This window comes from Sminthopsis crassicaudata, chromosome 1, assembly GCF_048593235.1.
Source record: "Sminthopsis crassicaudata isolate SCR6 chromosome 1, ASM4859323v1, whole genome shotgun sequence".
Classification (NCBI taxonomy): domain Eukaryota; kingdom Metazoa; phylum Chordata; class Mammalia; order Dasyuromorphia; family Dasyuridae; genus Sminthopsis; species Sminthopsis crassicaudata.
In genome coordinates this window covers 329,800,185-329,818,917 of record NC_133617.1, presented here as the reverse complement: position 1 = coordinate 329,818,917, position 18,733 = coordinate 329,800,185, and the positions used below count along the sequence as shown (strand labels likewise).

The 18,733-nt window shown below is 31.6% G+C and overlaps 1 protein-coding gene across 4 annotated transcripts in view; it reads right to left on the bottom strand.

Annotated features, from left to right (window-relative positions):
- DNAH5 (dynein axonemal heavy chain 5) overlaps positions 1-18,733 on the bottom strand; it is a 392,301-nt gene that overhangs the window by 36,980 nt on the left and 336,588 nt on the right. For all 4 annotated transcript variants that reach the window (XM_074279122.1, XM_074279119.1, XM_074279121.1 and 1 more), the window contains exons 68-71: positions 16,845-17,035; positions 9,590-9,711; positions 4,813-4,962; positions 2,281-2,526 (exon numbers count right to left, since the gene is read on the bottom strand). In XM_074279122.1, the coding sequence (XP_074135223.1) occupies positions 2,281-2,526; positions 4,813-4,962; positions 9,590-9,711; positions 16,845-17,035 (709 nt within the window). The remainder of the gene's footprint in view (positions 1-2,280; positions 2,527-4,812; positions 4,963-9,589; positions 9,712-16,844; positions 17,036-18,733) is intronic.

Sequence of the window (18,733 nt, the reverse complement as noted above, 5' to 3'; positions counted from 1 at the left end):
GTATTCCAATGATATTTAAGACATTTAATTGTTCAACTGATTTCTTTTAAATTGTCACTCAGGAAGATGAACTTTATTCTCTTTGCCAAATCTAACTCTTCTATTATGCTCTTCCTCTAGTTCCCACATAATTTTTCTGGGAACCTTCTCTATTGATTTTTCCATCTCACTTTCTTATCTTTAATTTCTCCCTTTCTATTGACTCATTACTAATATATTCATACCCCCACCAAACTAATAAACTTCTTCTGCTTCTCCATCATGTCATTCTATCATACCATATCTCTCTTCTCTACCAAGCTCCTAAAAAAAATCTACAATCACTGATTCTGCTTTCTTAAGGTCCATTCACTTTTCAACCTCTTGAAATCTTATCAACCTCACTGTTCATCTAAAACTGTTCTCTCATGTTTATTTATATTTATTTTATATGCTCCCCAAAAGAAATCTCCTTGAAGTCAGAGATTTATGTATCTTTCTATCCTAAAAGCATATCCCAATGATTTTCAAATGTAAACCCTTAAAATTTATTTTTTGAATAAGGAAGCAAGAACAAGAAATCGAGGTATTTTTCCAGTCACAGTAAGAATCAGTGGATGGAAATTGGGATTTTTAGCCTAAATAAAAGATTAGATTTCTAGGGAGAGCAACTTTCAATAAAATGAAGAATTCTTATATGGGAAAGAAATTAAACTTGCCTGACTTGGCCTTAGATAAAAAAAGCTGGGATTGATGGAGAAAAGTTGCAGATAGATATTAGCTTGATATCTGGAAAAATTTTCCTAACATCCAATGTTAGTTAAGAATTAAATGAGATATCTCTAGAACTTCTTCCAATAGAGATCTTGAAACAAAGACTGGAGGACAATTTATTGGAGATGTTATACAAGGTATTTTTATTTTGGTATGGATTGGTCTATATACCAGTTTGTGGGTTGCAATCCCATAAGTGAATGTAAGGGTTGTAAAATTATGGTTTACCAGTAAGTGCTTGATTTGTATAATATTTATCTACCTATATACTTAGAATCAGGTAAAATTTTCTCTGGTAAAAAGAGGCTGTTAGTGGGAAAAGTTTAAGAAACCTCTGAACATTCTTCTACCTTTAAAATTCTGTGATTCTTAAGTATGTCCAAAAGGATACAATGTGAGTATTTACACAGTCACAGAAAAGATTAATTGAATATAATGTTACTTGTTCAGGACAACACTGACACTTATCAAAATTCAAACAATAAAAAAGTTCAGCAAAGTGTTAAAGAAAGTATAGATTTTTTACTCTTCCAATATTCTCTCATAGACATTTTCTAAATAGTAAAATACTTAAAAGCATATGTTTCAAACAGATTTTTTTCTGGAAGAATTAAATATAAAAATACTAATAGGTAGACAATAATATTAAGTTCTCTCTAAGTGCTTCTGATAATAGCTTCTCCTTACTTAATACATGGATTAGGCTTATGCCCATCTTACTTTCCTTCTTTAAGAGGGATTACCATGATCTAACTGGATAGCTAAATGGCATAGCAGATAGAATGCCAGGCCTGGAGTCTGAAAGGACTAAATTTGTATCTGACCTCAGACACTTAGTAGATGTGTGAGCCTGGGCAAGTCACTTAGCTTTTTTGCCTCAGTTTCCTCATCTGTAATATGAGCTGGAAAAAATAAATTGAAAATCACTCCAGTATCTTTGCCAAGAAAATGGCAAATGGAGTCAGAAAGAGTCAAACCCAACTTAAATTACTGAATAAAAACAATAGTTGCTAAAAGATTAAAAAAACTATCTCATCAACTGATTATCCCTGATTTCTCTAATGCAGATTCCATATTACCTAAGGAATAAAAATTCCCATTCATAGGCAATTAGAGCTGTCCTAATTGATGGATTTTTAAATACCATACAAGTCACTATATATGTCACTATGTCTTGCCCTCCAAACTCGATGCATCTGCATAAGGAGATAGAAAATCAGTCAGTTGGGAGAAAGTGAAGTCCAGAGAAGCTGAATACCAGGTTTCTTTTTTACATATTTTGGCAAACCAAATGTATTATTAATTACTCACTGACTTGTAAACATCTCATTTCATTGTAATATTGAAAATGAACTTGGAGTACTTATCTTAGGGCCTCCTCCAAAAGTGTTCATATATTGATAGACAGACATTTAAGGTTCATAATAGCAATATTAACAAACCATAAGACATTACATTTTCATGTTCATAGTTACCCAGTTATGAATAAAAAATAATACCAAATTAAAATTTTTGTAGTTTCCTTACATTTGCCATGGTCTGTTGTAAAAGCTTACGAGCATGAACTTCTTGACCTTGACCCATAGAAACATAACGTGTTTCTATTTTCAATTTTTTTCCCAGTGCAATGATAGAATCAGTAGGATCAGAGCCCATAGAGAGAAAACAGATTAGTGGGGTTCGTGGATCAGATTCTTCCCATGTCTTTTCTAAATCTAGGATAACTCCTTCAGCATATTTTTCTCCCATACTATCCATGACATATTTACGGGCCTATAGAAAGCAAAACAAAATTAAATATATATATTAAAAATAGAATAAGATATTCCTAAAGAAAATTTCATTTTCAGGAATGTTTAAAGTGATTGTGTATGTATGTGTGAATGTATGTATATAGAGACTATATTATTTCCTTATTGAGGAATTATCTATTGGATTAGGAGATAACTATTCCATTGTACTTTGACACTCAATTACAAACAGTCTGCAAAATTCTAATAACAGAATTGTCTATAAGCCTCAGGGAGTTCTTGTTACTGTTGCACTGTGCTTTATTTAAAGAAATCCTCAAATTACTCACTTGTAGAAGTAAAAAACCAGCTTCTTGAAGTCAAAAGAATTTCTACAATGTCAAGTCTTTTGACTAGAGGCTTTACAAAGATTTCATGAAGTTAGATTCTCAAGACAGTCATATTCTGATTCAAACATATAAAATTTAAAAATTCTTCAGGTCAAGATATTTTCTGGCCATCTGAAACACTAATTTTCCCATGTGAAAAATTGTGGACCTAAGGATCTTTTGTAGGTTTGTTTTGGTTTTTTGGGTTTTTTGTTCTGGATATTCTTGTCCAAAATATAATAGATGACTATTATAATAATGTAAGATTATATAACTGCTTATATATTATGTCATGATTTTACTCTGTGATCCTACTCATCAACATATTAACTTCATACTATTAGAAAAATGTAATATTCAAAACAATTAAAAAATAAATTACCACAGTAGAATAAATAAGCTGTCCCCAAGCCTGAATATGGTTTTAAGTTTTTAAAGTTGTTAGGTCATTTCTTGTGCTGTGTTTCTATATGCTGTGTTTCGCATAATTAATAATCTACTCATACCACCAATAATATGTTTCAGTCATTTATAAAACAATAATTATTACTCCACTATTTCATATTCTAGTCAAGAATTATACTTCCCAAAGGGGACACTTAATAAGTGGCCATATATACTGAATTGAACAGTACTAAGACAGCATCCATAAAAGTATAAAGTATCAGTATTACCAGAATGATTCAAATATCAAGAGTAATTTAAGTACATAGAAAAAAAAAAACTGCTAGTGTGCTGTCAGAAAAAGAAATAAATATTCCACATGGCTCTTCTTCCGGACTTCATCATTATCTCCAGAAACTCATTTTCCTAGAAGATCACATAAAATTTGAAACTTATACCTCCTCAGCTTGCCTGACCATAACAAGTCTTTCTTCTGATTGAAAAGGGAGCAGGATGGACAACAGAGAGTATACTCCCTGATCCTCCATTTAAAGAAGTTATCCAGAGTAGCCAACCTTTTGTTTCCCAACTAACTGTAGATCTTCATTGTGGCCTTCTCAAACATGACTACAATCCCTTGCTCTGACTTTCTCTAGCCCTTTTGACTTGTTATATATACATTTCTCCCCTCAATAGAATGTGAGCTCTTTGTGGGCAAGGACTATATTCTGTCTTTCTTTTATCCCCAACACTAAGCACAATTCCTGGAATTTAGTAGGATTACTGAAGTCAAAGTTTTTTTGTTTTGTTTTATTTTGTTTTGTTTTAAGACATAAGAATATATGGTTACACAGATAAAAAATAAAAGAGGCAAGAGTTCAACCTAGATGTGTGGACTCTAAATATAGCATTCTAGGATGGGATGAGTGTAGCGAGCTGTCGTCTCTAGAAGCTGCCGGATCACTCTCTGGGAAGAGATCTGCTGTGTCTTCTACTCAAATCTCTCCGACAGATTCTTCTTCCTGTAACGAACCGTTGTCTCCAGGCAGTTGCTGTTAACTCTTGTCCAGAGAAGTGACTTCCCTTCCTGCAGAGAGCCCCGTCAAGCCTGATGCAATGCAAAGTCCTCTCCTTGAATCTCCTCCAACTCTTATCCTTCTCCATGTAGACTCACTTTCCAGGCCCACTGTTGCTTTTTATCCTCCCAGAGAATGGGCGTGGGATAATGCAAGGGCTTCTGGGAAGAACCACTTCAGCCAATGAGCTTGCTCCTTCTATCAAGTCAACCTGAGTTCTCACCTTGTAATTGTCCAGAAAACCTGAATTCTCACCTTGTCACTGTCCAGACAACCTGAGTTTTCACTTAGTAATCCTAACAGATGAGGATCTCATTAAAATTAACATATAAAATATATGATTTAATTTAAAATGCTTAAAAAGTATTCATTTTTCTTATGCCTGATACTCCAATTTCCTCATTTATAAAATGAAGATTTTAAACTAGATTATGTCTGTTATAACCCTCCTCTCTAATATGCTCTTAATCTATAATTTACCTGTGCAATGGTTCTATCAGGACACCAGGACCTAATAAGCAATAGACGTCGAAAGCAGTCAAGAGATTGATCATAAGCATTTGGAGCAGGTTCCTCCTCAGGATTTTCCTTATCAAACCAAGTTTTCCACAGTTTTTCGTTTCTTGAAATCTTAAAATATCAAAAGATAAAACATGCCACATCACATGAAAATCAGGCTATAATCCATTGCAAAAAACTTTTTTTCATCAGAAGTTCTGGACCACTAAACATTTGTGGCCTTGAACTCGTTTTGCTTTTTTGTTAAGCTTTATATTTGATTGCAAAAGAGCGAGAGCCAAGTTAAAAATCAAATAAGATTGACTCCAGATTCAAGCTGTGTTAACACCATGACATGGCAAATTCTATGTATTTATCTTTATATATTTTGTAGGTTTTTTAAGCATGTATTTCATAAGGAATAAAATTAATTGAAAAATATTTTAATAATTCAATCTTAAGAATTTTCATTTGCTCAACATCAATCAAAATTAGAAATGTATTATTATATTAAAATTGAGGATATCTCCAATATTTCTTTCCACTTTCCTTCACCGTTAGTTTAATAATCTACAGAAGGGGTTCTCAAACTAAGGCCCTCGGGCCAGATGCAGCCTGCTGAGGACCTTTATGCGGCCAGCCGGTTATGGCAAATGGGCTGAGGGGGGGAGTGTGAGTGTGAGTTTTTGTTTTTACTATAGTCTGCCCCTCCCACAGTCTGAGGTTTAGTGAAATGGTCCCCTATTTAAAAAGTTTGAGGGCCACTGATCTACAGTCTGGCATCTGAATTCATCATATAATTGAAGTTCCCTTCTACCAATCTCTTGAGTGCCAAATTCAATGAGCTTTTCTCAATCCTATTTCTTCTTGACTTCTTTGCAGCTTCTGCCACTATCAATCACCCTCTGTTCCTTAATTAATACTCTCTCTTTAGGTTTTTATAACACCTTCTTTTTGTTTACGTTTCTTTTTGTTTTGTTTACGGTTTATTTTTTAAATTATTTTTAACACACATTGCTTTATGTATCATGTTGGGAGAGAAAAATCAGAGTAAAAGGAAAAAAATCTCTGGGAGAGATTAAAAAAAAAAAAGAAGTCAACATAGAATGTGTTGATTTATATTCGGTCTCTTTTTTTTTTTTCTGTATACAGATGGCATTTTCTGTCCAAAGTCTTTTGGGATTACTATAGATCACTGAACCACTGAAAAGAGCCAAGTCTTTCATAATTGGTCAGTGCACATTCTAGTTGTTATTATGTACAGCATAATTCTGGTTTTGCTTATTTCATGCAGCATCAGTTGATATAAATCTTTTCAGGCCTTTCTGAAGTCAGCTTGATCATCATTTTTATAGAACAATAATATTTCATTATCTTAATATACCACAACTTGTTCAGCCATTCCTCAATTAATGGGCATCTACTCATTTTCCAATTATTTGCTACCACAAAAACAGCTGCTACAAACATTTTTTGCACATATAGGACCTTTTACTTCTTTTCATAACATTTTCAATCTTGGTTCTCCTATACCTGTCTGACTGCTCCAAAATTTCCTTTGCTGGATCTTCATTCAGATCATACCTATTAATGATGATATTCTACACACTCCCTGCCCTATGCTATGGCCTAAGTCCTCTTTGTGTTTCCATCTATTACTATTTTGCTTGGAGATCTTATTAGTTTCCATTTATTTAATTATCATATATATTCTGATGATTATTAGATCTAATTTTCCAATCTTGATCCCTCTTCTACCCTGTTCTTTAACTTCTCAAATTGCTTAGTAAATATTTCAAATTGGTATATCTTAAGTTAAACATGTCCAAAACTGAGCTTATTACAATTGCCATGATATTGTACCCCCTTCCTAACTTTTCTATTACTACACTAATACTACACTATCACTATACTATTCTATTACTACACTATACATCAAGCTTTCAATCTATGTGATCCATAATTTCTCATTTTCTCTCACTCCCTATTTCAATCCAATTGAAGAGCTTGTGATTTTTACCTTTGTGTCATCTACCTATATGTTGCTTTCTCTTCACTGATGTTTTGACTATAATCTACATAGAGGCCTTCATAAATAGAAAATGTGTTTTATATGCATGGAATATTACCAACTTATTGGTTGGTTTGCCTAACATATATTTCTCTACTAATATATCTTCCACTCAAATATCAAATTGATTTTCTTAAAGTGCAGGTATGGTTATATCACCTTCTCCCCTATTTAACAAACTTCAGTTTCTTCCCATCAACTTCAGGATCAAACATAAAATCCTCCAGTTTTTTTACAACCAGCCACATTCTATTTTCTAGTTTTCTTACATCTTCCTCCCACATTCACTGTTATCCAATGACACTAACCTACACAAGGTACTCCATTTTCAAGATGCTGTCATTCTCTCTGGCTGTCCCCATGGCTGCAATTCTTTCCCTCCTCATTTTGTCTTCCCGGACTCCTTGGTTTCCTTCAAGTCTCAGGGGCAGCCCCATCTATTACAAAAAGCTTTTTCCTATACCTTCTTAATCCTAGTGCCTTCCTCTGTAGATTATTTCCAAATAATCCTGTATATATCTCATTTAAACATAGTTGTATGCCTGTTGTCTTCTCTGTTTAGATTGTGAGTTCATTAAGAGTGAGGTATGTCTATTGGCTTTTTTTTGTTATTTCAGGCACTCAGGATAGTATCTGGCATATGGTAAGTGATAAATAAATGCTAGTACCTGAAACAAGATTGTCAAAATGTTTAAATTATGTACAAAGAGCTAAAAAATATGCTCCATATTCTTTGGCCCCTAATAGTCCAAATTACAGGCCTAGACAACTGAAAATGGAAAGAATAAATACATAAAATATACAAAAGATATAAATTCAAAGGCTAAATTAATTTGATGAGTATTTGAATAAAATATTTTTGAGTGAAAAAAAAGTAAAAAAAATATTGAGCAAAGCACATCCAGGAATAAATTATTTTTCCAAACAGCAAAAACTGAGATAGCATAGAATGGTGGCTTGAGAATTGGAAAAAAGTTAGCAAGATATAAGTTCAGTTGCTTCTTTAAACACTCACTGCCTATGCTATATTAGGCAAATTATTTAGCCTCTTCAGACCTTGGTGTTCTCAACTATAAAATAAGAGGCTTGTACTTGACTTCTTTGGTCACTTAGAACTCTAAATTATAAGTGGGCCAGATGAGAGAATATGCATTCCAAATAAAACATATTTCAGATACAAAACTAGATAACAAATGAATACAGGACATTCAAATATTAATGCCAACAAGGAAAAAGGAATACTATGGGGCACATAAGAAAGATCATGGTGGTGGTAGCTTGAAGTAAGCTTGGCAAAGTTTTGAAACTCATTTACTTATTTTCATATAAAAGAATTCTTATTTTTCTACATTTGTTTTCAATAAACAACATTTATTTAAACTCTGAAAAAGTCAGAACTTGTTAAATTAATTAAATCTTGTGTTATGTCAAGTATTGGTAACACAACCAAAGGAACATAGTTGAAGAGATTCAACTATGCATTCCCTCATTATTGTGAAATTTGCTTTTGGAAAATACAACTCTCAACTTACTTGCCACAGACACAATGAGAATTCAAAAAGGAAAAACAAGATGTAATAAGTAAGAAAATATGAAAATGGCAGCACAATATGTGCCATACTCATAGTTGGCACACTTCCCATCTGGCCTGCAACCAACAAGAAGCCACCAATTTGTAGTTAGCTCTGTATTATACTATTGGGTATCAAAGAAAACACAGATGGTGGCTTTAACAGTTATAGAGGGCAGAAAAATATAAATATTTCCCTCTATCTGGAACTGGTAAGTCTTATGAAGTTAGAGCTAAAAATAATCAACCTTAGTTGGCTCCAGAAAAAAAAATTTCTTAAGGTTCTGTTTCTAACTGATATGTAGAAATTGTGAACTAAGCATGTCCTATGTCCTGCTTGCTGTTGGCAAACTTCCAACTTGTATTTTATATGGTTTCTTTATCAGAAGCTATTCCTTTCATTCCTTTCATTCATATAATGATTCAGTTTACAAATAATGTGATGGTCTGCATTTGGGCATATTAGGTCTATCAGAAGTATAAGACTTATATTTCTAAAGTTTGGTTTTTTTTTCATTTTGGTTTTACTGAGGGGTTTTCCCCCTTTAGATAGAAATCTATTTAGACAAGTATCTTAGGAATAAGGTTTTTTGACATTTTGGTAATCACACTGAGGAAAAGCATATTTGCTGATTTTGTTCAAAGTCCAGATTGGAAACTAATAAGAGTATATAAAATGGATTTATGCACATGTATTTATCTAAGTTTAATAGGAGTTCAAGACTGCACAAAAAGAAACAAATAAGTCATCAACAAGATAGTGTTTGTTTAATTTTAAAAGACTTTTCACTAAATCATTTTGATAAACAACTATATAAATGTAAAAGGAATAAAAAAGCTAACATTATACTATATTACCCCTAACATACAAGATATCTTTTTTATCTCTTCATCCATAAACTTTTCTATTTAGAAAATTCAAAAGGCCCAACTGAGTTGTTTCTTACCATTGTCAGAATGGTAAAAATAGAATAGTAGTTTGTTGACTAAAAAGGAAAAGCTGTATAGATGTCAGAATAAAGATGTAAAAGAAAATTTCTCCTTTTTCCTGAACCCTTAGCAATCAATGGATGATCAGTGTACTTTACATATTATAAATTTAATTAAATGTTACCTACTTGATCAAGAACATCTGAAAATTGTCTAAGTTTACTAAGTTCCACCAAATTCAACCATGTCATATCCAGGATCCATTTGGATGGTTTAGGAGGACAAGCTTTAAGATCCAATGAAGCACCACCTATAAGATTGAATAAATAATAGTATAAAAACTTTTTCTATACTTAAAAGCATTTTAGAAAAATTTCTCTAGATTCCTCTTAATATTTTATAGTTTGGAATTTCACAAACATAAAATTATATTTGTTTTTAATAATAAAGTTTGAAGTCAAATTAAAACATTGGAGGGGTGTGATCTAATCTTGGGAGAAAAAAATAATTATTCAATGTTAACACAAGCAGCAGATTTAAGGATAAACATTTATCAGAGTTGTCAGTGATGCTCTGTGTTGATGCTATTTATAAAGATCCTGTTCCAAAATTCAGTAAACTCTTTTACTTTCCTTCCCTGCATATTGATTACGTTTATTTTATATGTCCTTTCAGTACAAGTATATTTTTCCATTAAGCATAGATGTTGCTCCTATGTTTTCATTCACAATATAACCTGGCAAATAAATGATATTTTTTCATTGTACAAGTTACAATCCAAGTATAGAAACAGATCTACTAAAGGGAAATACCAGCCTTATTCAAATAAATATTTTGTCAGTCAAAATTTTTTTTATTTCCTAGCATAATAATCAAAATGCTTTTTTTGTTTTTTAGCCTACCCATGCTTAAACTTTCTGCAGAATGTACACTATTGATCACTCTTTTTAGAAGTACTTTCTCTTTCTACATCACAGACACTGCCCTTTCTAGATCTCTTCTTACCATTCAAATCTTATTCTTGTTGGTTCACCTTCCTCTGACACCACCACTAACTTTGTCTTCCCTGAAATTATCATCTTCTTTCTTTTACACTCTCAGAGGCAGTATTGGAGGAGTAGAGGGTCAAATTTAGGACATATTAAGACGTCTCAGTTCAAATCCTATCTCAAACATTTTCTAGATATATAATATTGAATAAGTCATTTAATTTGTCCCATTTTATTTACCTATAAAAAGGGAATACTATCTACAGCTATCAGAGTGTGAAGGGGACTGAATGAAATAATTATTATAGATGCAAGTTTTAAATTATTATATAAATGCAAAAGTTTGTGCACTTCTTTCTTCCAATCATTCCAATCTTCTTATATATAGTTTATTCCTCTTCGTGCATTCTATGATCCAATTGTATTAACCCACTTTGCTATTCTTCTTATCTAACATCCTAATTCTAAATTCTGTGCATCTGTACTAGTTGATCATCATCTTAGAATACTCTCTCTCTGCATGTCCTCTTTTTAGATTCCCTAGTTTTCTTTAAGACTCTGGTCAAATTCTACCATCTGCAGAAAACTTTCTCCCTCCCTCTCTAACCTACTCTCAGTTTGTCTTCTATTTACACTATAAATATTTTGTGTATTCTCAGGTACATAACTATTTACACATTGTCTCCTCCATTAGCAAATAATATGCTTGAAAGCAAATATTTTGTTATTCTTTATAGCCCTACTTAGAAAAATATGTACAGCATAAGTACTTAAATGCTTGTTGAATGAATGACAATTTCAACCTTTCTCATGATTTCAAATGTCTCCTTTATGTAGATGAATTGCAAATCTATTTATTCAATCTTAATTTCTCTCCTTATTTGAGTCTTGTATTTTACACTGATATTAGTTCTTCTCAGATGTCCTACTGGTACCAAAAACTCAATGTATCCCAAACAAACTAATTATCTTCTTCCTTAAACCAGTATCTCCTACCAAAATGTTGGTGCCTATACCATGTTCTTCCTTATCCAAATTCAAAATCTTGGAATCATCTTTGACCCTTCCCTCTATCATGCTCTTCAATCAGCTGCTAAGTCATATCATTTCTATCCTGATACCATTACTACCACCCTATTCTTATTGTTGTTATTATTATTTAGTTGTTTCAATCTTATCTAATGTTGGGGACCCATTTGGAGTTTTCTTGGAAAAGCTATTGGGATAGTTTGTCTTTTACTTCTTCGGCTCATTTTACACATCTTGGAAACTGAGGCAAACAGAGTTTAGTAACTTATACAGGGTCACACCGCATGTGAGTATCTTAGGCCATATTTGAACAAAGGAACAAAGTCAAGAAGACTTCAGACCTAGCGCTCCATCCACTGTGCCATCTAGCAAATCAGGCCTTAGACACTTACTGGTTGTATAATACTCAAGTCAATTAATCTTGTTTGCTTCAGTTTCCTCATCTATAAAATGATCTGGAGAAAGAAATGACAAGCCAATCCAGTATCTCTGCCAAAAAAACCCAAGTGGTCACAAAGTATCTGACATGAATGAAAACAACTGAATAATACCACATTATCAATATCATTTTTTTCACTCTCCTTTCCTCTCTTTCTCCTTTTCCCTCCAATTCTCTTTTTTATCTCTCTGTATGTTTCATTGTCTGTCTCTCTGTCTCTTCTCTGTCTCAATTTTTCTCTATTTTTCTAAATCTCTCTATTTCTGTCTCTGTCTCTGTCTCTGTCTCTCTGTCTCTCTTTCTCATAACTTCTAAACTATTTTTCTTTTGTCCCTATTGCTCTCTTCTCTAATTTGTCCTTCATATGTAGGTGAAATTAAGCTTTGTAATCTTTAGGTCTAACCCCTGTTCACCTCCAATGGCTCACTAAAACCTATAGGACAAAAATAAATTGCTTAGCCTGATATCTTATGCCATTAGCAATCTGGTCCATGTCTATCTATCTAGCTTCATGGCATACTTCATTCAATCTTTCTTCCAACCCAACACTACATTAGTTGTTCCCTTATGTCACTCTGTCCTATTCTATTTCTCTGAGTTTTTACAAACCATACTTTATTCCTAGAATATATTTTCTTCATGTTTTCATTTATTAAAAGCCATCTCTTCCCTCAAAGTCCACTTTTTGTGTAATCTAAAAAAGAATTAGCTTCTTGATTTCCAAAAAGTACTTGGCAAAAGCCTCAGATAAATGGTTCTATAGTAATTGTCAGAATTAAACGAGATGGGTAGTGGTAATCAATGACTCCCGATCAGTTATCTTTTAGCCTGCTTACTCTATGCCAGGATACTCTTTATGACATGACAAAAAAAAAAAAAAAAAAAAAAAAGAGCTTCTTGAGACATGTCAAACCTAATGATCACTATCCATTCCTGGCAATTCATATGGGCTCATATGATACCTACACCAGAAAAAAAAATATAAAAAATAATTCTAAGTATCACAAAATCCAGAGCAAAACAAAAAAATGTAAACTTAGGGATGTGGGTGGCATTTTGATCTTTATTGCAGATTATTGGTAAAGATTCAGGAGAAAAAGCCAAAACTGGTAGAATAAAAAACAGCCCAAAAAATATCAGAGAATGAGATATATATATTTCTGGATTATTCTGCTTAAAATACAACAGGAATATACTCTTATTCAGATATGGAATATAACTAAGAAAAGTCAATAAAAATATATTTATCTAAAGTCTTTGGATCTAATTTAAAAGGCTATTAAAAAGAAAGGGAATGAAGATGGAAACAATATACAAAATTAGTGAATTGGCTCATGAATTCTGGGAAAGCAGTTTGTCACTATACCCCCAAAGCTACTAAATCGTTTCACATTTGACAAAGAGATACTATTAGGCCTGTGTCTGAAAGAGATTTTTAAAAAGAAGAAAAAGTTCTTTATAAACAAATATATTTATAGACGCTCTTTTATGTCTGTCTATTAAGGAATTTCCTGTCAAATTAGACATGGTTTAACTAATTATGGCATATGAATGTTATATAGTACTATACCATCTTATAAAAATAATAAAAGAAGTGTTTTTTGTGAAATGACTTCCTTTATTATTTTTATAAGATGTTAAGTTATAAAAAATTATAAAGAGAAGTGGTTTCAGAAAAGCCTCAGATGACTTGTTTAAATTGAGGCAGAGTGGAAAAAGCAGAACTGAGAAAAAATAATTTATGTTATAACAAGTGTATTATGAAAGATAAATAATTTTCAAGTCATAAAAAGTCTAATGAATATAGAATCAACTTTGATTCCAAAGGATGATATAGGATGCTATCAATTTCCTGAAAGAAAAGTGACTGACTAATGAGATGCATTTTCAGGTATGGTCACTACTGGAATATATATTGTGTAACAATGTACAGTTTTATAGGAGTTTTCTTTTTCAAGAGATGGGAAAAAAAGAAAAAAATAAAATATCAATCAATTGAAAAAAATTAAAATCTAATTATAAAAAATAAAATCTATGCCCTTAAACTAAAGTTAATCTCCTCATGTTCTATGATGAAAATGTAAAGACTTTTAACTTAAAAAAAAACCACTAAAGTTACCTCAGAGGTTAGGATATAGAGTAAAGAAAACGAAATAACAAAAGAAATGACAATGTCCTAAAAGATCTACATAAATAATGATTTTGATTATTTTTTGATAATGTTTACACAGGCAAAAATTATGGGTAACAGGCTTAGCAAACTAAATATCCTAGAGATGAATACAAAATTGACTTTTTAAGCATTTTTGACACTTCTTGGAATAAGAACTCTGGTTAAATTATGAATTTAAAAAGGAATACTTTGAAAAGATAATAAGGTAAAAAAAGATAGTCACTTTATGTATTAAGTTTATATACTCTTGTGAGAAGATACACACTCTGACATGAGAAAGGAATAGCAGCAACATTTTCATGAAGATTAATGGAAAATAAAATGAAGAGATAATATGTTAAGGAGGTATTTATAGAATACCTCTAAAAAAGAAATGAAGCAAGGAATTTAGAAAACAGGTGACAATCATGATAATTATGGCCACATAATATTTTAGTGATGGGAAAATTTAACTAACTCGAACTCTTTTACAAAAATAGAGCAACTGAGAAATTGTCTTAATGGTGATTTCATATTTGTTCTGCTTGGACCAAGCACAGAATTAGGAGTAATGAGTTTTTATTTCAGAAATATAGCTTTAAGAAGAATAAAAGGGAAAGCTCTCTAACAATTAGACTTATCCAGATATAAAATGAGTCCTGTTAGGAAACAATAGATTTTCTCCTCCTAGAACTCTTCAGCAAAGATTGGATGATCACATGCCAGCTATATTCCAGAAGGATTAGACTAGATGACCTTGAGATTACTCTAACTTTGAGTTTCTTTGATATGATAACTAGTCAAAGAATAGCAAAATATGCCATATAAATTCAAAAAAACTGAGAAATGAAGACAATGCTATAGAGCAGGGAGGAGAGTGTTCATGATTATAATTATCCAAGAGTAAAATATCCTGAATCCATAGCAATGAGTTCTCTTCCTAAATGGATATCTTTATGAAGGGAGTAGATCTTTATGAAGGGTATGATAGAAAAGAATCTTGGTCAGATATTACCTAATCTAGATGTATTTGAGGTCTTCCAATTCTGAGACTAGTTTAGTAATTGCTAAGAAGCACTCAGAAAATAATGTCAAGTATATACTCAAGACATTCATTCAGCAAATGTCTATTTTATCCACATATAAATGTTACCAAATCATTACCTTTTCCATATTTTCTTCAATAAATTCCCACAGAATCAATATATTTGTGAGATTTTAAAAACAGTTCAATAAATAGCTTTGGTATGCTAACAAAATAAATTGCTACTATTTAAGGGCAATATTTAAAGATAAAAAATAACTCTTTAAATAAATAACAAGCAATCACCATGGCAACTCTCCCCTCCGCACACAAAAAAAATTCAGGTGATAACTAAGGTCCTAGAGGAAAAAAAAATAACTGCAAATGTTTAGGACAAGGTATTAAATGTGGCCCCAGACATCAGCCATTTTAAAAATATATTTTGAACTGCCTTGTACCACTTTACCTATCCTAGTCATTCAATACAGGCACCAAAAGTCTATCAATGCTGATCTAAGCTGCTAGTTCATAGTCTGAACTAATATAAGTACATTATTTTTTAAAAATTCTATGTAGCCCATGTTTCAATCTTTCCTATACTTAGATTAAATCACACCAAGCTAGAGGGACCGCTAATGGGCAAAAAATAAAGAAAATAAATCCTCATGATATTTTAAAGTCAAATTCTCATGATTATTGAAAATTATCTCACCCTGCTAATTCTCCAATTATCTGCTGCTTCTTCAAAGCCACCTAGATAATTATTATTTCATCCCAGGAAATGCACATTGTGGTAAGAAAGCTGTAGAGAATTTAAGATAATGCCTAAACTCTTTATATACTAAATAACATTTTCAAATGGCTTTAAGGATTCTAAAAATGATGATGATGATGATGATGATGATGATGATGATGATGATGATGATGATGATGGGAGTGTAGGAGTGGTGGGGATTGGGTGTGGTGGTGGTGATGGTGATGGTAATTGTGATAACAGTGATTGTAGTGGAAGTGATAGCATTTATATAATACTTTAAGTTTTGCAAAGCATTTTTTCATCTTATCTTCAGAATAAGCTATTATTTTCCTCATTTTATAGATGGGAAAACTGAGGGAGAGAGGTTAAAGGACTTGCCCAGGGTCACACAGAGAGTAATCATTTGAAGATTAACAATCAGGTCTTCCAGCAATATATGCAGTATAACACTTAAAAGACTTTTAAAGAATTATGTAATAGAAGAAAAACAGTGGATTTTGAGTTGGAAGATATAGATCTAAGTTCTGCCATTAATTATTTCTATGAATTAGAAAACATCATTTAAGTTCTATGGACCTTAGTTTTCACATGTATAAAATGAGAGGCTTCATCTAGACTCCAATTAAAATCCCTTTTAGCTTTAATACTATAATGCTAATCCTATTCAAATATAAATATAAGTTTCCTCCAAAAGAAAAATCAGAGATCCTCTTCTACAATCCATCTGTTTATGAGTTTAGTTTTTAAGTCAATAACTATATATATGTAAATGATAACCCCTTGAAAAGAAAAATAAAAGATTTATTCAAAGATCTAAAATAGCAAAAATCTCTATGATAATTTTTGAGTGAAAAAGCAAATAATTATTTTCTCCAAATGTTCCTGACATAAGTAAAATGAAATAGTATTCCACAATCCAATTTTACTCACCTCAAGTTGCACTATATCAAATATTAAATTAAAAACAAGAGGAAATTCTATGAGAAAAAGAGTTTATTTCAAGGACATTTACTATAATCCCCACTACTCCCACCATCTAATTGTTGAACTGACCTTTAATAAAGGTGAGAAACTCTTCATGTTTTATTCTGTTTTTCTGTATATCAATCTTCAGAGTAAGCAGCAATGTGAACAAGAACTTATGTTCTTCATACAATCCTCGGGCGGCATATTTATAAACCTCATAGGTCATGTGTTCAATAATATTAGCTATCCTCTTGCTTGTAATTGGACTCTTGACAGACCTAGCAAAAAGAACATTTAAACCTAGCTTATTTCACTGCCCTTTTCAATTGTCTCCTTTAAAAAAACAAAAACTTCTCCAAAAAGAATAAATAACCTTTTAGAACCAATTCTCATTTTCATATATCAAGAGTGTATAGGCTGCTCATTATAGCAACAACACTTTTCTCCAACTAAAATAACATAAAATACTTCACCTTTATCGAAATCAAGTTAATCTACTTGGCATTATCTTTTTTGGTAACATTCTCAGATTTTTGTGTAGGAACAAACTAAACTAAAAGCTAAAAAATTAAATTCCTACAATATCTAATAGTGTCTTATACGAATATTCAATGTCAAATCAGAGTTTATTGGTAAATTCACTAATTTTACATATAAATGGAACAGTAAGAACACTATTATCAAAAGAAAAGTAGATTATTATAATCATAGGGTCTTCAATTTAGAAGGTCACCACTTTAGACCTTCTAAGACTTGAATTCCCTCTCTAATATCCATGATAAATGTTCAACCAGCATCTGCTTTTATATATGTAATAAAAGGGAACACACTATCTATTAAGGTAGCCCACTCCATTTTGAGACAATTGTAATTATTAGGATATTTTTCTTCATGGTTAGCTGGTCTGCCTCCCATTATCTACCACACATTAGTAGTCTTAGTCCCTCAGGACACAAACAAAAGATATTGCTTCTGTCTGCTTCTTGTATTGAACACCAAAGTACAAACAAATAGCATAGGCTTTTATAAGTTTCTCCTTAACCTTAGACATCTTTAAGAAACCACTTTCAAGGGAAAACAGGAAATTGGATTAATAAGAATTATGGACTCTCAGAACCTTGGTCAAAATATCTAGATTTTTAAGATTGGAATATTATGTTTCATAGAACAAAAGAGCTGTCATTGTGTACAAAGCTAATTTACCCAGCAAAGTATAATCCTGAATGGGAAAAAAAAATGGATATTTAATTTAATGAACTGAAATACTTTTAAATAGTTGTAACAAAATCTTAAGGGAAATTAAGGGAACTTTGAACTTAAAGAAAATTAGACATATGACATCCAGGAGATATATATAAAGTAAACATTAAGACCAGTTATAAGGGATTCAATAAGGTCAAATTGCTTACATAAATTATTTTATGGTTCCCACTTTTATTTGGGTAGTTAGATAAAAAAACAGGTAGGAGGAAAATATATAAGCAATTATATCTTTGAATATGAATAGAATGATTTTACTCATAAATTGAAAATTGTAAGCAAATTAAAATTTTGAATTCAACTATATGTTGCTTTTAGAAAATGGTATAAAAATTGGATACACACACAAAGGTAAAAGAAAGGTAAGAAGTAGAATTTATTATGTAAAAAAAAGAAAGGATAGTAATCATGATCTCAGACAAAATTTAAACTAAAATAGATTTAATCAAAAGAGAAAAATAAGAAAATACTATATGTTAACAATATTATCCAATATTGTTTTAGGCTATGTAAAATAACTAGATCATATAAAATACCTGAGATAATACCTACCAAAACAGACACTGGAACTATATGAACATAAATACAAAATACCTTTTATACAAATAAATTCAGATCTAAATAAGTGAAATAATATTTATTGCTCATGGGTAGACAAAGCCAATATAATAAAAATATAATAAAATTTTAACCTAATTAATCTCTTTGTGCAATGT